This window comes from Xiphias gladius, chromosome 23 (assembly GCF_016859285.1).
Source record: "Xiphias gladius isolate SHS-SW01 ecotype Sanya breed wild chromosome 23, ASM1685928v1, whole genome shotgun sequence".
In the NCBI taxonomy this organism is placed as follows: Eukaryota; Metazoa; Chordata; class Actinopteri; order Istiophoriformes; family Xiphiidae; genus Xiphias; species Xiphias gladius.
Window position 1 is genome coordinate 3,718,447 of NC_053422.1, and position 22,166 is coordinate 3,740,612.

The following is a 22,166-nucleotide window of genomic DNA, read 5'->3' on the forward strand; positions in this document are numbered from 1 at the left end:
AGTGATGAGTGGCACGACATGATTGTGTGCGACGTGTCAGGAAGCTATCTCTGCATTGTCCTCCCAAGGCAGTAACTAGCTCACACTACAGTTATCTTATTAATAGTTTTGTTCTAGTCCTACTTAATCAACCGCATATTGAACCAGACAGATGGACTCGAAATACATGTTTTATTACTTTTGACCCAAGTGGGAATATAATCCTGTCGGGGACGGTTTTGCCCGAGAAAGAACAGATTTCTCGCATGAATTGGCCTTTTTGGTGTAATGTGTTTCTGCAGTAATCAAAGACGAATGCTGAGGCAGACTTGAGGGCCCAAACGACAAACATTGTATATTTTATGGAGCGTGCATGAAAGCCGGTTCGTTTTGAGGGTAAACATCTTGGGATCCTTTTGGTTTCCATTAGGATTGTTGTGGAGGGTGAACAAGAATTAAAAACAGAGCTCTGAACACTCTGCTGAAGAGACCGACTCACTTTAAAAACTGACCGACAGCAAGTCATTACCGCTATTTCCAGAAGTCATTTCATCACCGGTAATTCCTCAAATTTGACTCCCTCTTTCAGTTTCTAGCCAAGAGGAATTTATGGTACGCCAGCTGCGCCTGCTTTTCACTGTCCTGTCATCATGTCGGCTGACAGCTGAAACGTCGCCAGAGTGGGACTCACAGTGGTTCCGTTGTACCTTCAGGTATCCGGGTCATTTTTATTCTAAACTCTTTGTGGGTCTTTTCTTTCGTACCCTTGTGGCTCTGCTCAAGCGATAGGGCAACCGGAGCGTGTAGTGCCTACTTTCGCCCTTTGTGAGTCTTAGAATCAACAAAAATTAACACTGAAATTAACCCTATTGGTTGAAAAAAAAAAAAAATTCCTCATTCATTTCAAGGGCTACCTGCCATTTTGTATGATGTTGTCGAGGTTTTAAACATGGAACTGTACTTCCTATGAACTTATTTGACTGTTTTACTGTTATTGGTTTAGATAATATATCGTTCCTTTGTGTACATAAGAACCGTGAGTAGTGCAATTTATAAGAGAGCACAAACTTTTGAAGTTCCCTTCAGCCCTACTTTATAAATATTTACAACCATAAACTTAAACTTTTGGCTAAAACTGTCTACCCAGTATACCCTCCTAACTTTTTGTGTACTGCAAACCCTCCTGAGGTCACCAACTCTTGCATTTTGGGAAATCTCCATAACTCCCACAGCCTGACATTAAACCCCCTCTGAAATCTCTCTCGTCATCTGATAAATTTGGCTCAGTAGGCATGTGAGTCACCGAGCAGCACTCGGAGAAAATAAAAAAAATAAAAAGGATATTTGAGCATCTCTCTCATTTGTTATTGCTCTATCTGTTTCGGCCAAGATATAGAGCCAGAGGCAGAAGCGAATGGTGGAAATCCACTTTGCTGCTTGACCTGACGAGCAAGCGTCACATTTCAGTTATTTGATTCAGCCTGAAACACAAAGAGAGAACTCTGAAGAACCTGGGGCAGCCGGTCTTCTGTGGCCCCGTGACCGCACATCGTATTGAGAACTCAGCGATGCGTTGCAGCCGTGGTTTAGCTCTAGTCAGCTTGTCCTGGGGGGGATCTTGACACCCGCTTTAGCGCTGTCTCAACAGTCTGAAAACTCCAAGTGGACGGGATCACCGTTCAAGGGCTGAGGGGGAAAAACGAACAATCACGTTCACTGTGATCGTTCGTCCTTCCTCTCCAGAATGTGGACCGAAATACCACGAGATGTAAAAGTGGAACGGTCAACAGCCCGGACACAAACAGACTTTATTTAATGTTTGATAAATAAAAATGAATAAAATGTACTTGTACTCATGTGCCTCCAAAATGAAAGACTCGGAGCTTTCACAGACACTAAGGAGAAACCCCCAAATTACAAAAAAAGAAAATCAAACACTGCCTTTAAGTCGTGAAGGCAGGTAGTGGTAGGTCAGACCAGATCATACAGTTGAAGGACATCGAGCAAGGGCAGTCGATGTAGAGCAGCGGACGGATGGCTATTTTACCGTTCCCGGTGGAAAGGCACAATTTTGTGCTGTGCTTAAGAGATTATTTAAAATGATGCTCCTGGGCTCAATGGTCTTCTACTCAGCACCTGTTCAAAGCATTTGTGACAGCAAAGGATGAGCAGAACGCATCATAAAAATCTCACGCTCCTGATGATAATAGGTTCGACAGCTGCTGCTGGTCTTAAAATGTCTCGCTTTTTTTTTTTTTAAATTCCTGCCGAATCAGCTTTGTTAGGTTTTCTGTTGAACTCTAACGTAGTGGAAGGGAGAGCTTTTGCTGGCAGTGACTGATTCAGACTCTCAGATAGGGAGTTAAAAATACCGTGAATCACTCACGAGGCCCTCCAGGCATCCTCCATAACCGAGAATCTGCCCAAACTGGATGAGCATTCACAACTTTTCCCATTTAGAAAAAAAAAAAAAGGAAAATCGATGTGCTCAGAGGTTTGGAATCGTGCCGCTCCCCTCGTAAAACTTGTTTTTAATTCTTCAATACGAAATGGGACCTAGTACAAATTTGCTCTCCCGCCGAGCTGAGAAAGCACAAGACCCGTTGAACAGGGGAGAGAGACATTTAAATAACGAGTCGATTTACTCAGCTACTGGCAAAAGATGAAAAGGACCGGATGGTTTCCCTCGTCTGTCCTCTTCTGTTCCCTCCTTTTCTCATTCCTATGACATTGTATTATTTGTTTTAAATCAGAACCAAGAGCGCCATTTCAGAAAAGCAAATGAGTAAAAAAAAAACATGAAACATGAAACCATTTGTGAAACCACTGATTTCTGTTGCTGCCAAATGTAGCCACTGAATGTCCGTCTGCTCGTTGTACCTTTTCCATTGTCTGTATAATTTACACTTGGTCAGAGATGGAAGAAACATCAATGTGTATTGTCATATCTGTGGACCGAGTTATTTTTTTTTCTTTTTAATAAAACAGCTCACCCCTTTTCTTCATCCTGTCTCATCACTCCTGGTTCTCAAGCTGCGCAGGCTCTTACACTCATTTCTCCTCTGGATCCTTGTCTTGTGTGTAGGTTTTTCTTTCAAACCACAAACATATCTCACCACAGCAGTGACTGACTTTCTGAGAGTCCACACATGCGACCAGACAGCTCCCTCTCATTACCTTCATCTTCCTCCGATAGCTGTCTGTTCTAGAGCTGCATTATTATTATTATTGTGGTAAAATAATTGAACCTGCACAATGGTATGTCTTCAACTACCTCTTCTCTTTTTAATTGTGTTGATTTACCATGTAATCATTTTATTGTTGTCGCCTTCGTGTGGTTTGGTGTTTGACATTCAGCCCCTTCAAGAATCCCCCAGCCTGAAAATCAACAGCTCTCTGAGCAGGTGAGCACCTTAGTCTTTCTTTTCTGTTTTGCTTCTCTATCTCTCTCTCTCTCTCTCTCTCTCTCTCTCTCTCTCTGTCTCCGTTTCTCTCTCGCTCTGTCTTCGCATGAGACAGTTCACTCTTAACAGCTCGAAGATCGTTTCAGGCCGACGGGCTCTCTTTAACAGGGAGGGGCAGCGAAAAGCTCAGATGCCTTTTCAAAATTGTACACGGAAGTCGCAGTTGACCTGATGTCTCATAGCCGGCATGTAGCAGGTCTATCTTCCGAAGCTGCAAAAAAGCATCTATCAAGCAACTGCGTCGATTACAGGCAGGAAAAATTCAACCACAAAAAAACAACTCGCTTGTGTTGCAGTATTCCTGACAAATTCATCGAAAGACAGAGGTACAAAGGGGACAGACGCGTTAAGTGTCGGCCGTCTTTTGAAGTAAATGTCGTGCCGCGGATTCCATTAGCATCCACATTAGCGTTAAGGTTGACAAGGCAGAGCACAGAGGCCACGCTGGAAACCATCTTCAGAACTGCGTAACAAAAAGCTTTTTCTCTTGGAAATGAAAACAAGGATGCGCTTCAGAGCAGGTTGGATTTGGACAAGGAGGAGACGGATTTGGTCTGTGTGTCACGTGGACACTTTTCTCTCTCACTGCTGGAGAGCGACTGGACTTTTATGAGGAGTCTCTGTTCATGAAACGGGCATCGGCGCTGGATGCCAGTGAGGAGATGACGAATGCTTTATTGTGGTTACACAGGCAGAGCATGGAAGGACTAGACCAGCTCCATGAAATTTTGCTTTAAATGGGCTTCGTGAAGCATTTTGGTATTAATAAATCATTACCGTGTTTGTCCTGAGGCCGGAGTGTAAAACCTATAAGCTACCACCTTTCCTCCCGTTGCCTCTGCATCTCTGTTGTTGTCTCGTGGGTTCCCCTCCGACACCGATGCGTCGTCGTCGTTGTTGTTGCTGACTTTTTATCCCGCGCTCAGTTTCAGATACTTTGCTATATTCAGTGAAGTAAATCAGCGAGAGGGCGGCGCTCTTCTTCACCTAGGTGGAGCATTTTTTGCACGTAGAACAAAAAAAAAAAAAAGAAAAGGGGGACACGGAGTATCACAATGATGCAAAAAAGGAAAATTAGTTTCCAGCAGGGGTAACCTGAAGGCAGATAACAGTTGACACGGATCCTGGTTACCTGGGCCATCTGTCGTTCGTAAAAGCTAAACAGGAACAGAATCTATATCAACGACTTTATTGTTATTTTATCGGTATTTTAATATTAGCAGCAGTTTGGTAAGCTTTCAGCCAACGTATAGCTCACCGGTCGGCTATACGGCCCCTGAAAACATTTCCAGTGCCCGTTTTGCTGACGATAAATGAAGATTGATCTTTGACCGAGAAATAAAGTATTGATGAAGAAAATAAGCTACAAAACACGGTCTCTTCTGCCCGTTCATTCCCTGCAGAGATGGAAGCGATTTTTAGCTCAACAGCAACGTGACGGACCGTATAACTGCAAACTGAGGCTGTAAAGAGTTTCTGGCAGTGGCCAAAGGTGGATGGAGACCTTGATAGGCCCCAGATAGGCAAAGATCAATGCCACAGCATTCTTGGGACACTGGGTCTTAATAATACCACATATGAGACAGGTGGACCTTTCATTCGTTGATCCCAGTGAAAGGAATCAATATTTTAGGGGACTGCATGTAGCCTCTAATGGAGACTGCAGGGACAATAAAGCAGCGAAAGATGCCGTGGTGACGCTTTCCTCCCACTCACTGGCAAGTATGTCTTTTTTTTTGTTTTTTTGTTGTTGTTGTTGTTGTGAGGCCAAATGAGTCACATCGCCATAGCTACCTGCAGGAGTTAAGTGTTCCTGCAGTGAACTAAAACAGCACGCTCTCCGGCTGCCGGTCTTGAGCCCCCTTACTGCCTCCTAACGTCGCCCCGCAGGCATCCAGGTTGCGCCCGAGCCAACCGGCGCTGCCCGTCCGACGGTCGCCCTTTGGCTGACATGTGGTCAGAGCCTCCGTGTGTGATCCCCAGTTGATCTGCTGGAGCCACTGACTGTAAACGAACGGATCATTAGAGTGTTTGGCATCGCGGAGGGGAGCTCAGAGGGGTCATCGTGCACGCGAGTGTGTGTGTGTGTGTGTGTGTGTACACTTGCGCATGTGTGCGAGTGTGTGTTGCTGCCCCCTCGGCCTCCTCCACACCGCCCGCTAGCCGCGGTACATAGCGCCCCCTCCAGGCCACTTCAGTGAGTCCAGCCATGGCTCAAAATTTAAAACTGTGCAGAACGGACACTTCTCAGGTTATTTGTGTGTGTGTGTGTGTGTGTGTTAGTTGTTCAGAGATTGTCTTTACCAGTGATGTCTCACTGCATGAGCAGAGGGGACGTTTCACTTGCACATCTAGAGATCAGAGGGATGTTCAGCAGCAGGCCCAGTCAATCATTTCTTATTGTGTGGTTGTAGGATCATTCAGTAATGTTAGAGAGACTAAATACTGACAAAATACAACAGTTAACTGAGGAAAAGTGTATTTTTTTTGTGCTGGATGCCAATAAGATTAATGTCAGTAGCATAAATTACTGAGTAAAAAAGTCATGCTTCATATAATATTGTATGTTCCTTCCTTTCTTCCCCTCCATCCTCTTCGTTTCTGTGTTGTGGTAATGGTCCTATTGTGTGTGTGTGTGTGTGTGTGTGTGTGTGTGTGTGTGTGTGTGTGTGTGTCTGTGTGTGCACTGATTGGAATAAGCAATGCTCAGTATATGAGCAGATTACTTAGAGTGTGGCCCATGACTGCGAGACTGTGATCCTGCTGACGGCGGTGCCCCGAGCTGCCACCAGCTGTGTTAGCTGCACTGACCGGGGACAGTTACTGAGTCAGAGTGTCCGAGTTCTGTTTATCTTAGCAGCTCAAATATCCCTTAAACATCCCTTCAGCTCGCCCTGAAAACAGTTTACAGACTCAGACGTCTACAGAGCGGATGAGTCTCGTGGAGGCCAGCCAGCGGGTGCATTTAACAAAAAACAAATTGGCGTAAGGTTGTTTCTCAGTTTTACGGTGTTTGCAAACCGTTCGTGCTTTCGTGTTCTGACATCTCCACTCCTGAGATTTTTCGCCACCACCCCGGTACAATGGAGGCGAATGGAATTTTGTTTGCAGAACTCACAGCGCTGGGCTGCTGCTTAGGAAAAAAAAAATCCAACATCAGTGTGTCTTTCCAGAATCGGCGTCGTTGTTACTCGGGATAATTAAAAAAAACAAGAGCAAAAAAAACTTCCCTGCGAGCGCTGGGACTATTTTCTACCAAAGAAGTAGTCCCCGTGTAGACAGCGCGGCCTGTGGTTTATTCACAGTAACAGGGAATGTGTCTGAAAAGACACAATATTTCATTTACCTCAGTCGTATCGAGTTGGTGGCACATACGGGGGCTGAAATCTCAAAACCTCGGCACATAAAACTCAAACTGTCTGGATCCATCGCTATGGGTAAGTGCCACTCGCGGGCCGGGGTGGAACTCAGACTTTAAGAAGCCAACTTGTGTTGGCAGTGTTTGTCAGAATATCGGCAACGCCTTTGAAAGGCTCTTCAGCGTGCGCCTCTGTGACTGACAGCTTTTCTCACGCTGTTTGACATCCGGTGAATTGTGCTGATACTGTGAAACCAAACCCACCCATCCGGCGCTCGAGGCAGGTCAGGCCCGACAGTTACGATTATTTTGCATGTACAGTAGCTGTTACGTGAGAACCTCTAAACGCCAGTTTCAGTTATTTTCCCCTGCAATTAGTTTATTATTTGCCCACATTTTTGTTTATTATCGTGTCACTGAACACAACCTCAACCCTTGTAGACATGTAGACATCGCAGATGTGTCACCGGAACCTGGGGGAGGGGGTTTGATCTGAGAAAGAAAGAGGAGGTCGAGCTGATGCCAGAGATTGGTGATAGAACTTTTTGGACAGCAAAGGTAAAACGCCTGTTGGCTTCCCCTGTCGAACCCGCAGTGCGATACAGAAATGTCCCTTCACAGAACACTGGGATTCTGACAACTCGAAATAATATTCCTCTGGATGACAACTGCTCTATCCATGAGCGTCTCTGTCCTGCTCCCTCCCTCCCTCTGTCTCGGTCTGTAGAGAAGAAATGGAGGCAGTGCGAAGTCCTGGCCTTTATGAGATGACGCAGCTTTTGTCCACATTGAAAATAACAAACTGGATACATGCACAGAGAGACAGAGAGAGCAGGCCCCCATGCTCTTGACCTTTAGTTGTCAAGACTCCTGCCTCAGTTTGCTGTAAAGTGTTGTTTTTTGTTTTCCAGAGTGGCCTTATTGAGTCGTGTTGACCTGGGGATTGACCTATGAGAATAAGGTTTTGGAGAAAGTAGAAGAAAATCTCCCTGAAACGATTTTTTTTTGGATCACATTAGAGTAAGTTCGGCATCGCCTCCAGAGCGGGAAACACTTTTGTTCCTCGTCTCTGTTTCCATCAAGTTTTTTTTTTTCCCCCCATTCTTGATTAAGAAAACGAGCCTGGGAATCGGCGATAACGCAAATCGCGCAGACCCGAATGGAGATGGAGTGAAGCTTTTCTCCCTTCGTCCAGCACGGGAGTTTTGCGTCATGTACCAATCAACGCAGACGCCCTTCCCCGGTAAATGTAATTTGCGAGAGGCAACAAGCCGTGAAAGAGACTATAATCGCCTTTGCTTTCCCCGACTCTCTGCAGACGACTGGGTCTCTTCACCTCTCAGTCGGTCTTCTTACCTGATTGAGTTTGCGGGCTGCGCGCACGGAGAGGACAGGCAGCAGTCGGCTGGGGTTCAGAGAGGTGACTCCAGAACCTCCGCAGAATAAAACAGATCCTTTCACTTATCAGGTCGAAACCCTGAACCGTGTGACACGTGTCCCCCTGAGCACGTAGATTGATCTCTCTCTGTTATGCTCTGGTCTTAAATAAGACTCGATTTGCTCTCTTTTGATTTTTTTTTTATTATTACTGTACAGTATATAGCGCACAGGGAGCTGTAGAGATCGGTTTAAGATAAGGTTCAGGGCCACAAAATCAGAATTATAACAAGACGAGATCAGAACTAAAAGTGGTTTAATGGTATAAAAGCTGTCTGCGTATCTAAAATCAAGTGGGAGTTGGACTTGGTTTTTTCCCGGTGAGGAATGAAAATGCATAGAAATATTTATTTTACACGATAATAACTGTTTATTATTGAAAGCATGATCAGATGAGTATTTTATCTAAATGGAAATTATTCATCTTGTTTATTATTGTTATTATGATTTATCACTTGCTTTTTACTTTAAATATTTATCTAAATATATTTCCAAAATGTCACTTTATTTCTTCCCACATTTCCTGGTCAATGCTGCCCCCTGTTGGCAAAATAAAGTCACTGCACAGAGCAGAAATTTTCCACCACCAACCTAAACCAGTGAGTTTATACCATATACAAAAAAAAAAAGAGAAAAAAATCAAACATTTTCTGAAATATTTATGTGATGTTGTTTCCTTTCATCCCTCTTGTTAAATCACAGAGCTACTAAAGTTTTGAAAAGTGCTGCATAAAGTTTACTCAAGAATTTCAAGCATCCCCTCCTGACTATGGAGATCTCGCCAAAAAACGGGCTCCTGGCGGTAGAGTAAACATCCGTTGGTCCCGGAGACGGTTAGAAAAGGAACCAACACATATTTGACTTCCGTTAAAATTCCAATGTAGGTGTGACTACTTAGGTTTACTACACTTAGGCCTTTCTTTTAATACCGTGTTGAGGATTTAGACGCCCCTCTTTCCTGGCTTTGTGACCCAGGCGGGGTATTTTAGGGACCTCCTTCGCCTTCAGACTCAGAAGTGGAATTAAAAACCGGTCTTTCCTCACATCACGGGTTCCCCGCAGCCCAAGTTGTTGTCTCCTCATGTTAGACGCTGAAAGGGGAGTCACTTTATGACTCAGGAACGAGCTGCAGATTCTCCCATCGGAGAATCGGCTGGTTGGTTGGTTGGCTGAGAGGTCAGGGGCGGAGGAAAGGCCCGTTTAGAAAAAGAAAATCCCTCTGGATTCTGTGGTTCTCTTCAGTGGTGGCGTGGCACTGGAGCCAGGACGGGCAGCTGACGTTGGCAGTGCTGCTCCTAAGAAGTCTCGGTGATCTTGTCCTGATAACGTCCCGGTTTGGAATTCCAGAGACCCAGACTCAACTATCGACCGAACCCTCGAGGATTCGCGTTCACCTTGAAAACCCGCATCGACTCTTCTCTGTGATGAGTGCGTCTGTGATTCTATTGGCCTTTGTACTTTGGGTTGCAAAGAGAGGCCGACGCGGTCTAGATTAGGAGTCTGATTTTATTGTTGCTCATGTACGGAGGTTAGGTTTCAGGGATGACTACCTGCTATTGCTAACGCAGGAGCATAACGACACTACTGGTAGTTTTCCCTTTTGCAGTAAAATTCCACTTGTTTGAAATCTATGTATGAAGTGATACGATCACACAACAGAACATCCTGTGTTGTGTGTGGTTTTTTTTCCCCCCATGCTTGTGGCTTGGCTTCACTGATACAGGGATCATTGCTAGAGTTCAAGTCTTTAACTTAGAAAACTTGAAGGAAAAAGAAGAGAGCTACCTTTTTAATCTAGTTTCAGTCTGTCCGCCAGCAGAAGCATTTGATTGAACTGCTTTCAATGTAAAGTGGAAAACTGAAGAATAAAAGACGATGTTTTAAAAAAAAAAAAAGTGCTTAATCTGACATTTTTAAAAACAGGGTCACGGTAGAATTTCCAATAGACATTCCAGTTTAGTAATGAAGAGCTGAAGTACGGGTTTGGGATTCAATAGCGTAATTAAGCATGTGATGAGATGTCTCCTGAGCTGCTGTTTGTGGTTCTCGGTAAAACAAAGGTCATTTAAAAGGTCGCGTAAGCTCGGATTCGTTGGGCATTTTCTCAAAATGAAAAGGATTTCGTTCCCTCAGATCACATCAGTGCCTCGAGATAAGCCGCTTTTAACGCGACAGAGTCAAGAGCAAACGGATGCTGGAGGCAGAGTTTTTTGTTTGCAGAGTACACAGTGTTGCTTAATAAGAGCAATCCGGTAAGTCCTCCTTGGGGAAACAGACACCGACACAGTCTATGTCAAAGCCTTTTACTCATTCAAAAGCAATGGCACAAGTCATACAAATCATATTTGCAAGGCACACATGAAGTCCTATGTAATGTTGAACAGTTACTTCTCCTTGACCGGACACTTCTACAAAATGGATCTTATGTAGTTTTTGAATAACTGTATGATGAACTTTAGGAAATGACGTACAGTGTTTCTCTTCCTAAAGCAAAACAAAGTAATAAATCCTTTTTATATGCTGTGAAAGCAGCCCTAAAAATATGCTGCTTCCATTTTATATCAGTACAGACCTGGTGCTTATGAACTATGGGGCTTTGATATGGGGCTTTGATATTCTAAATTTTAAAATCACAATTTGTTGTTCGTAAACATAAATCCAGTAAAACCGATGGTTTCTTGACCCACAGAATCAAAATATACAATATCTGGACATGCTTTGTAAAGATATCCATTTTACCGTGTGCTATTTAGGTACATATCCTTGTCCAAATTTTATTCACAAAAAAATAGTATATGTATCAAAGCACATATTACAATGTATATTCAACATATTTTAAACATAAATATATTTGAAAAAAATACTAACATATTTTGCATATTGTTTTAATGTATGTAAATATATTACAATACAATAATTTAATTGATGAGTGAACCTTGGAGTAAATTGTACAGCCGCATTAACGTGTGTAGGAAATGATAAAGAGAAATCCGAATCAGCGGATCTGAATCTGGATGAAAACTTTTACGTCTTATTTTCTGGATTAAAATAAATAAATAAAGGCTAATATAATCCCAGAACCTCGTTTTGACAGCTTTTGTGCACAGTTGCATTTATTTATTTAAAAAAAAAAAAAAAAAAAAAAAAATTGACTTCAAAAGACTAAGTTATAATTTTAATTTCATGCAGTAGTTTAACATGTTACTACTTTATGAAATAAAGTCATTAATATGAAAATGTGTTACTGTTTTAAGTGCTATATAAATGTTAGTAGATAGTTTAATGCACCGAGTTTGGTTTCAGAAACAACTAAATTTACAAAACACAAATGTAGACAACATATTAATATCCACTGAGTTATTCTCTAACATGTATCATTCTCCCTTCATGTTCCTCTGTGAAAGATGTTTAGACTCAAGATTAAACTTGACGCAGGACTGTTTTTTGTCCCCCCCCCCCCCAACATGCAGCCTGTGTTTTCTGAATTAAAGTCCAATCTTCATTTGAAGATATAACATTTATTTTTAAAAGATGTTTTCTTGAAAGGCTTTAGGAGGACGGTGTGATAATAAATCCGGACTGCCCCCGACTCAGATGACGTGATTCATGCCCTGCAGAAGCCCTTGAACAAAACACTAAATTCCCTCCATCTCCGGAAGGACCTGCTGTTTTTTTTCCTCCCGGCCTTTACTGGCTGCTGCTGTTTAAGACATCTTGTCTTTTCCTGCTGTAACATTTGGAACAGTGTTTAATTAGGGATACAATCAATCAATCAGACCTTCTAGCCCTTACATATATAGCGTGCTACGTCGCAGCTGTGTTGCCAGCTTTTCCTGGCATCACGAAAATAAAAAGGAATGGACCGTAATTTTTAAGAAAAGCTTAATTTTAGAGAGTTATGTTTTGCAAAGCAATAGTGCAGCGATTTTTGTGGACTAGCTTGTTGTTTAATTAAGACTTGCTCTTCCGCAAAAAAAAGAAGATGATCATGAGGTCTGACTGGCACAATTCAAGATTAAACCCAACAAAACAAACTCAAGAAGGCCGCTTTTGATTTAAATCTCACATGGCAATTCATTAACCAACAGTTTTTCAAACCCCATTCATCACCCTGCTGACAAATCTCTATTTACCAAGCTAGAACAACAAAGGCTAAAGCTACGTCAGTAATGTTGCCACCCTCGGCAAACATGGATTGAAGACAAACATTATAAAGTAGTGCATCAGAGTGGCACATTCAGGACTGTCCCACAAGGTTATTATTTATTTTATTTTATTTTAAATAGAGGAGCTTTGTTCCAAAATGAGATGTTCCACTTTAAAAACACGACCTTTGTTCTTATAAAAATAAGAGACAAAACTTTAATAAAAACGTTTTGGTAGTAAGATTGTGGATCATGGACTAGTGATGCTCTCAGGAAGAAAACAATGAAAGTGAAAGGACCTGACATGGAAACATTCAGTGCACTCACCGCACAGGCATCGCTAAAGGCACTGCGGTTTAGATAGACCAAGGCTGCGAAATGGAAAATGACAGGAATTCTTAACGGGTTCGCCTGATCGAGCCAAGCTTCCCTATCTCCCGTTCCGTTTAAAGATCAGAGTTAATTCATTGCTTAATGGCTTCGTAAACATGAACGAGTCTTTCCCACGGGAAAAGAAGAGAACAAAAGAAAAACAAACAACCTTTTCCCTTGATTGCTGCTGGCTTGAGAGAAAACCGCATCATGGGTTACTACTACATTCATGCTCAGGTAAAGTCCGGCTATTTGTTACAAAATAAATATGTTAAAGCGATAACGTTTTCATCTACGATTACTGCATAAAAGAAAGATTGTCTACATGTAATTCAACAGCAAGACGTTTTCAAATGATTACTCGCAAAGCTGCGAACTAAAAACTGACAAAAAAAAAAAAAGCAGCAGCATTTCTCAATGAAAAACCTGCCCTTTTTTTGCACATATCCCACCTTACATTACATTATCTGCCCCGAGGAACCACAGTCACTCCAGGATTACAATTTAGGCAAAAGGGCTGCATGACAGAATTGTATTTGATTCGTTGACTATGGTCCTGGCTGGGGAATAAAATAAAAGTCTGTAGCCACTCTGCACGTGGCTCAAAAAATTTTCAGTTGCATTATTCCAAATTAGGAGTTAGGATGTTTCTCCAAACTCAGAAAACTCATTTGGGTGTCTGTGTGCAAAAAAGAGAAAATGATACTCAAAAGTGAAATTCAGATGTAGCCATTGTGAAGTTTCAATTTTTACTATCACGTACTATGTACTTTGGATCAATTTCTGTACGGTGGACTTGATAATGCTTTTAGCATTTAACATGATCAAACACTCTTAAATAAAGAATGGCCTGCTGGAGTCCTGCCTTTGTGTAATTATCCGGCATCTATCCGACAAATATTTGCTGCCATCACTGGAGCATTACAAGGCAAATAGGCAACAATGAACTACTCTTTTGCATCATGTAAGATGTAAACTGCATACGTGTAAAAATAGATATCTGGACAGAAAGATGATCTCTTTTAGCATTTGGTGTCACAATCTCCGTTAAGACCAGAGAGGCTTTGGATGTAGCGGACGGCGTCTGTGATGGTAAAGAATAAAACTTTGTTCTCCCCTCCCTCACCTTCTTTTTTGTCAGGGTAGTATCCCCCTCTTTCCAGCGTGTCCAGTACTGAGGTATTACACTGGGCCAGGACAACCTTGACCCCAAGCTCTCCGTAATCTTTGCGGACCTCTTTCAGAGCATTCACTCCCGCGGTATCTAGAAACAAGACGGGGCTACAGTCTATCACTATGCTGCGTAAGCTGGGGCAAGATTTTGCGTCAAGCTTGAAGGTTGCAGTAGCTTCAACTTCATCCTCCTTAGACGCATTCTCCTTCTCCGACTTCACGTTCGGGACTCCTGTGACCTCTTCCCGCTGTTTGCTCTTCTTCTTGAACTTTAACCTCTGCATCTTCTCCTTCACGGGGTCGAGCCCTACACACTTGTAGAGAGACTTTTTGAACAAGCTCTGGTTGGCGTAATAGATTGGAGCCTCGTATCTGAAAACGGCCACTCCTTGATGCGTCTGAAGGCCGCAGTAAGACGACAGGTCCTCGTAATGGTCCCTGGTTGAGGCCCGGCCCAGCTCCAGGACCTGGACCTGCTGGGTTCGGCCCAGGACGCAGAAGGCCGACACCAAAACCCCCACGAGGAGACCCAGCTCCGTGTTGACCAGGGACGAGGTCACCATGGTGATCAGCCAGATGGAGGCGTCGACGCGATTGACACGCCACATGTTGGGAATGTCGGTGAACTTTCGTAGAGCGCCACGGAGGTTGACCACAATGATGACGGCTAGTACACACCTGGGCAGAAGAGGGAAAGTGCAAAGGTTAGGAGTGTCACTTCGCTGTGTTCGAGAAAAACAAAGCAATCAATCAATCAATCAATCAATCAATCTATCAGTGCTGTGAAGAGTGTAGGTTTTTTAAGGTGTTTAAAAAAATAAGTCCTCATTTCGCATTTTTGGTATGAAAACTGACAGCACAGAACTTTGGTCAGATGTCAGGTTTTTAAATTTCCAGTTAGTAACTGAGACTTTGGTGGGGAAAAAAAAAAAAAAAAAAAAAAAAAGGACAGAGGGGCAAAGGTTGAGACACAGAGTAACAGAATCAGCTGAAGAGACCAACAAGCTATACAAACAAAGAGGAGGGATAACAAGAGATAAAGCACAAAGAGAAAACAATCTGTCCTCAGCAGATGTTTGACATTAAGCAGCGAGTGTGTCTTTCTATGGGCGTGTATGTGGGTAACACAACAACATAGAGGCAAATCATTACCAAAAATCAGCTTCAGTCACAATCAATAGACTGATCACGGCTCACACAAGACTCGACGCATCTCCCAGTGCGTGAGAAGTCCCGTTTATCTTTCTAGTTGGCAATTAACTCATTTGTTTTATTCATTCGTATTTCTGCTCCTGGCTCCTCCGTATTCTATAATCAGTTCTTCTATTAGCATGGAAATTAAAGTTATTTTCAGAAAATCTGTATCTTCACTGAAAAGCTGTTGCCTGAAGGTATTTGAACTCACACAGCATCTGCAGAGCGAGAACCGGCAGCGTCAGCATTAACTCTGAACTATAGCCACAGGTTATGTTTATTTGTCTAAGTCTCCCCTTGAAACCTCTTTTCGTAGTAAAGATAAGGTAAGTACTGCAGGCAAATGTTTAGGTTTTCCTGAATCCTAGTACAAACAGGAACATTGGAATGTGTGAAACTTATTTTAAGTCTGTCAGATTTTACCTCAAATAAAATGTGATTGCTTTGCAAATGTCTTAAAACTATATAATCTCTCTTATCTCTCTCTCTTTATCTATATATATAGATAAATCTATATATAGATCTATCTATCTATATTCTCTCTCTCTCTCTCTCTCTGTATAAAATCTACCATAATTTAAATTTTGACTGTTTGACTGAAATAGATTTGGGTGAAACATCACTGAAGACTTTTCTCAAGGATTTTAGCATGGAATATATCCTTTGAAATTTTTAAAAAAACAAAATAAATCTAAAAACTATTGTAATTGATGAATGCAGAAATGAAGCTTTACAGATGCCATGTATTTATGCCCTTATATCAAATATATTTTTAATATAGTTTTTTTGAAAACTATCAACTGGGCACAAACCCCCCCCCCCCCCAAAAAAAAAAAAAAAAAACAAAAAAAAAAAACCGAACTTCATATGTTGGCTCAGGAACAGATTGTGAATGGGCCTCAATTGCATGTGGCTGGTGATGTATGCTGTACAATGATGATTCATGCATTTAACAGATAAGAGATAAACGTCCTGTGTGACAATCTTACTGTGGCTGCTAAGAACAGCCCTGTCCGACTGTTCAAGAGTGAAATTACTAGGTTGGGTCAGGCGGGCATGATGGCTCTGACCAGCTTTTGCAGAAGTAGGTACTATTTTTAAGAAAGGGTTACAGCTCGCAGGTCGAAGCCATTCAGCGTTTCCTCTTCTCAGTTACACGGCTATTAAATGTGTATTTCCTGCACATACATGGCTTATCTGCTTTTTCAGTGCAGCTGATTCTCTTATTCTATCACTCCCATCCTGTTATTGTATGTTTTATTTCTTGTTTTTTTATGTGGTTTCAACTGTAACATTAACAAGTGAAAATGTTTAATGATGGAAAAATACCACTATCAAAAAGGTCATTTTAGTTCATGGTAAGCAATCGGAATTAACTGCCTACTAATTAGGAGATTAATTTGCAAGTGGAATAACTGAGGAAGACCCTTAAATTTATCACTAAGATTTTGGTTTGCTTACTTCTGAAGGGAATAGAAGAACGGTGCAATGACTAGAAGCACCAGCAGCAGGACGAGGGCGCTGACCAGCCCCGATATTTGAGTCTGGCACCCTGTTGACTCCTTGACGAGGGTCTTGGTCAGAGCAGCGCTGGTGGTGAAGCAACGGAAAAACGACGGCAGGATGTTGCAGAAGCCAATGGCGTACATCTCCTGGTTGGCATCCACTGTGTAGCCATGCTTCTTGGCGAACATTTCTGACAGTGACACAGTGATGGCAAATCCCACGATGGCGATGGAGAAGGCGTCAACAGCCACGCTGGGAATCAGAGACCATAAAGGCAGCTGGGGAGGGAGGAAGCCTGTGGGGATGTCGCCAGCCACACCTGACCCGTACGCTGTGTTGAAGTGGCCAAAGTGAGAAGCCAGTGTCGCAATGACCACCACGAAGAGCTCAAAGGGAATCGGGGCCTGGGTAAGAAAAAGAAGGAAAAAAAATAAGACTTTTAAAAAAAAAGTAAAATAAAAAATGTCTTTGTTCACTGTGGCATTTTTAGGACATCTCAAACTCCGCTTGTCTGGCTGAGGCTCAAAGCTCAACAGCTTTGTTTGCGCTTTGTCAGTTTTAGCTGCACTTTTGCCGCAACCTCAACTCTGTGCTCAGCAACGTATTAATGATAACATTAGCATTACTGTCAAAGTATAGCCGAGCCAGCACAAGTCAATCAATAGCTGGCGGTATGTTTCTCTCTGGATCAGAGTGTTGAACTGACAGAGCAACCAGGTACTTGACCAACTGGCGTCACCATGCCCAGCACCATCCTACAGTATTACAGTGGTCAAAATAGACCATTTAAAAAATAAAAATTAAAATTAAAAAAAAAAAAGCCAAGCTTTTACTATGACCTTAAATGATCATTCTTGGGTCACAACTATACCCAGAATTTGTTTGTATTATAATGACAGAGTCCTGACCTTTGCACTTTTTGCGATTGGTTGCTTATAATTTTTGTCATTGAGGGCAAAGCTTTATTGAACCATTACTGATTACAAATAGTTTTGGAAAACAAAACAAAACAAAAACAAAAAAGGCAGCATGCATTTAGAACACTACTAAAAAAAAAAACTAATCTGCAGTTTGTCTTTACCTTTAACTTGGCTTTGAAACGATCGTTGAGCTCCTTGGTAGGAATCAGTATCAGCAAACACACCAAACTGGTCACCAGGTCACAAATGTTTGTGTTCCCCAGGTTGGTGAGTAGGCTGTACCAGGTCTTGAAAAGGGTGAACCAGCCCTGGGGCCTGGGGATCCTCAGACCCAGAAGGTACTTGAACTGGGAGGTTAGGATGGTCAGGGAGGCTCCTGTAGCGAAGCCACTGAGAAGGGAGTCAGAGAGGTAGACGGAGACAAAACCTACCTGGAAGATGCCCATCAGCACCTGAGAGAAAGAGTTAGGCAGGAGTAAGTGGGCCGGTTCCAAACTATGGAGGAAGCAACGATTTATCAGGCTATAACATAAATACATTTACACTTGAGATAATTGTCTCCAAAATTTTCTACCGCAGTTTATAGATGCCAGTTACAAGCTGTAAGTGAGCTGCAGCAGACAGTTTTGATAACATACGCTGATAACACATTTATCCATGGAGAACGACAGAGGCATCTGTTGAACTTCTCGGATACTACAATGTGATCATTTCTGTCTGTCTAGTCCCTGAGATCACCTCTGCCCACTCACCTGGTAAACCCCAGCAGTAAAGGTAACTGTGGCTCCCACTGTGATCGCATAGCAGCTTCTGTCACATTCCACCCCAACACTGCCATTCCCCTGGCCGGCCAGCAGGACGGCACTGTTGTTACTACTGATGCCGGTGCTCTCTCTGAGGTATCCTGCCAAAGCCAACTCCCTGTCCACAACCTGGCCCACAAGTAGGCAGAGCACGCCAAAAATCCCCACTGAGATGTGTCGGGAAGTGCCTAAGAGGGCGTAGATGATGGAGGAGAAGAAGGAAGTGTAGAGACCATAGATCGGGTCCTGACCGGCCAGTAAGGAGTAAGCTATGGCCTGGGGGACCAACAGGATGCCAACTATTAGTCCTGACATAACATCGCCCAGAAGCCAGTCCCTGAGCTTGTAGCGTGGCAGCCATTTCAGAATTGGGAAAAAGCCCAGTATTTTGGATTTTGCCTTCTTTGGCGTGCATGAGCAGTGTTTCTTCAGCCGATGTAACACAGCGGTGCGACAGCTTTTTCCCGCTTCTTTCTCCACCCTTTCCAGAGTGAGAGGCCGCCTCTGGTCGCTCTCTGCTCCGTCCTCTGCTTTACAGCAGTCATTGCCATGACTCATGATCGAGCCCCTGATGTGGGGAAAAAAAAAAAAAAAAGTTCAGGTTACGTAAGTGGTCACGCCAACTTTATCTCAAACAATAACTTATGCAGCATACACAATATATGACGCTTTAACAACAACAACAAAAAACAATATGCCAACTCCTGTTCTTATGCTAATCGGCACGACTACACCAACGACCACATACAACACTTGAGAAGGAGTATGGAGTGAGGTGGAGGGCGAGGCGGAGCGCTATCGAGTGTTGGGTCAATGCCTGCGGCCCTGACTGCATAGAAATATTTCCTTATCTTCATGTTACATTACAATACAGATAAGACACTAACGCTTTTTCCATACAGCTCAACTTACACTTTTAGTGACCCTTAGTCGGAACAAGAGTAGGTCAAAACCTAGTACGTGGCTGCGCCGCCCTTTATCTGCTTGCTTCTCTCCCGCCGTCTGTGCTCACTTATTCATTAATTTAATACAGCTGAAATAGAGCAGTTCTAATTTATCGCCTGACCAAAAAAAAAAAAAAAAAAAAAAATCCCCAGGCACATAAAAGGTAAAAACAACGGCTGTGCTGCGATTTCTCCGATATTTACTTGTAATGCGATCCCTCAGAGAGAAGGTTAGAGGCCCAAAGGGGTCTGTGTCTGCTGCCCTGCGGTCGACTGCGGCGAGACTTAAGAGAGTTGTGCCTGCGGAGGGAAAGCGCGTTTAAGGTGCAACGGCCAATGGGGAAACTCCGACACTCAGCCGGCCGACCAATGGTGTAAGTTCAGCGCTCGGTCACGCTGCATCAGGCTGACCAATAGTGTAACTGCGTTATTTTTCCTCCCTCCCCCATTCACCCGAGCTGGACGAAGGCCAACACCAATGCTGATGTCTACTACCGAGCCGTGGACAAAGTGCGCGGGAATCTACGGACAGTCACAGTAACGACTTCGTGATATTGTAACGGGCCGGGTGACACGTCGGTGTTAACTGTAATGGCCTTGTTATTGTTGTTTCGAGGCTGTTTTATGTTCAGCTAAGGCGAAAGGGAGCGTTTTATTTCCGTCGCCGGGTTTACCACGGTGTCGGTGAGCGTGTTAAAGTCACCCGTGACAGGGATTAACACGAGCTACCTGTGATTGACAGTTGACCTGGCGACTGGATCTTTGCTTACAGTGAATTCATCATAGCCTACTTTTTAAATTTAAAAATATTTTATGTTTTTTTTTTTTTTTAAAATCAACTTGTATTTGGTCATTTTTTGCAATTCAAAAATCTATAAGTGTAGATCGAAACTTATGTTTGAAAAGTCAGTTGTTTTTATTTATTTTTTAAAATCAGAGACCTAGTTTACGGCTGTTTACAACATTAAAATGACTACTTTCCCCAGGCACATAAAAGGTAAAAACAACGGCTGTGCTGCGATTTCTCCGATATTTACTTGTAATGCGATCCCTCAGAGAGAAGGTTAGAGGCTCAAACGGGTCTGTGTCTGCTGCCCTGCGGTCGACTGCGGCGAGACTTAAGAGAGTTGTGCCTGCGGAGGGAAAGCGCGTTTAAGGTGCAACGGCCAATGGGGAAACTCCGACACTCAGCCGGCCGACCAATGGTGTAAGTTCAGCGCTCGGTCACGCTGCATCAGGCTGACCAATAGTGTAACTGCGTTATTTTTCCTCCCTCCCCCATTCACCCGAGCTGGACGAAGGCCAACACCAATGCTGACGTCTACTACCGAGCCGTGGACAAAGTGCGCGGGAATCTACGGACAGTCACAGTAACGACTTCGTGATATTGTAACGGGCCGGGTGACACGTCGGTGTTAACTGTAATGGCCTTGTTATTGTTGTTTCGAGGCTGTTTTATGTTCAGCTAAGGCGAAAGGGAGCGTTTTATTTCCGTCGCCGGGTTTACCACGGTGTCGGTGAGCGTGTTAAAGTCACCCGTGACAGGGATTAACGCGAGCTACCTGTGATTGACAGTTGACTTGGCGACTGGATCTTTGCTTACAGTGAATTCATCATAGCCTACTTTTTAAATTTAAAAATATTTTATGTTTTTTTTTTTTTTTAAAATCAACTTGTATTTGGTCATTTTTTGCAATTCAAAAATCTATAAGTGTAGATCGAAACTTATGTTTGAAAAGTCAGTTGTTTTTATTTATTTTTTAAAATCAGAGACCTAGTTTACGGCTGTTTACAACATTAAAATGACTACTTAAAAAAAAAAAAAAAAAAAAAGACTATCTACGCGTTGAAACTGAACTGAAAACTAGAAATTACCTGGAAAGGAGGAGCATCAATTGGTTTGAAACAAAACTATCACCTTTCAATCTAACTGATCATAATTTACACTAGACGTCTTTTTTTTTTTTAAATCTTATTGGGATCCCTGCTGAGAATACTCAGTATGTGGCGTTTAATGGCGAGTTAATAGTCCCGTTTCAATGCCTTTACACCACCTATCGCCACTGGTACGCTTGTAAACGGCTATTGATCCGCAGACTCATTTGGGGTATTGAAAGCTTTCTCACAATTATAACGTTAATGGGATTACAGTAACGTTAACTTGCTCTGTTTTCCAAAGGGAAGGCATTTGTAAGGGTGTTAATGAGATTATTGCTCATGGCTACGGGCTATTTGACTGCTCACAGTTAATTCTGGGAAGCGGAATGGGGGCGAATTATGATCGAAAAAAAAAAAACTCCGACGCCACCGAATGGCGATATTTACGGTCGCTTCGTCCGACATTCAGTCATTTTAACTCAGTTTAATTTAATCGGTCCGACGCTGTCTGACGAGCCAGCTCAGGCCCGGAGCTGCCAACGTTAGCGGAGCCATGAATGGACACCATTGTAAACAAGTTGTCAACGTGGACACCAGTTGAAGTCCTTGACCGGCCAAACTCATTTAAAAAAAAAAAAACGTTTTTATCGTCGTGAATGCGAAACGTTACTGACCTGAGCTCGAATCAGTCGCTTTTATGAAGTTAGTCTGAAGCTGTGTTCATGTTGTAGAGTTTTATTCCGGCTCAAATTCATTTTACTCTGCTCTGCAGCTGCGTGCGTGATGACGCTTTATAGGAGCGCGTGGAGAACGTCACGTGACCCGCGGAGACAAAGATGGTTCTGTGCCCGAAGACGAATCACTTCGTAGCAAAAAAAAAAAAAAAAGAACTCAATAACCTCACACCCAATAAAACTATACCAATAAAAATAAAACTATACGTATAAATTAAGGAAAATAATCATCCAGGATTTAGCAAAGGAATTTACCTTG

The 22,166-nt window shown here is 42.9% G+C and overlaps 1 protein-coding gene across 4 annotated transcripts; it reads right to left on the reverse strand.

The window, feature by feature from the left end:
- Window positions 1-12,042: 12,042 nt before the first annotated feature.
- slc26a2 (solute carrier family 26 member 2) lies at window positions 12,043-21,957 on the reverse strand. Of its 4 annotated transcripts, none has more exons than XM_040120376.1 (6): window positions 21,848-21,957; window positions 18,301-18,919; window positions 17,710-18,000; window positions 16,584-17,032; window positions 13,882-14,606; window positions 12,043-12,754 (listed from the first exon to the last, which is right to left on the reverse strand). In XM_040120376.1, exons 2-6 carry the CDS (start codon window positions 18,907-18,909, stop codon window positions 12,507-12,509), a joined length of 2,322 nt encoding a protein of 773 aa, XP_039976310.1. In that variant the 5' UTR covers window positions 18,910-18,919; window positions 21,848-21,957; the 3' UTR covers window positions 12,043-12,506. The 4 variants fall into 4 exon arrangements, with proteins under 4 accessions (XP_039976310.1, XP_039976312.1, XP_039976311.1 ...); XM_040120378.1 differs by lacking the exon at window positions 21,848-21,957 and adding an exon at window positions 20,333-20,423; XM_040120377.1 differs by lacking the exon at window positions 21,848-21,957 and adding an exon at window positions 19,500-19,572.
- Window positions 21,958-22,166: the final 209 nt, after the last annotated feature.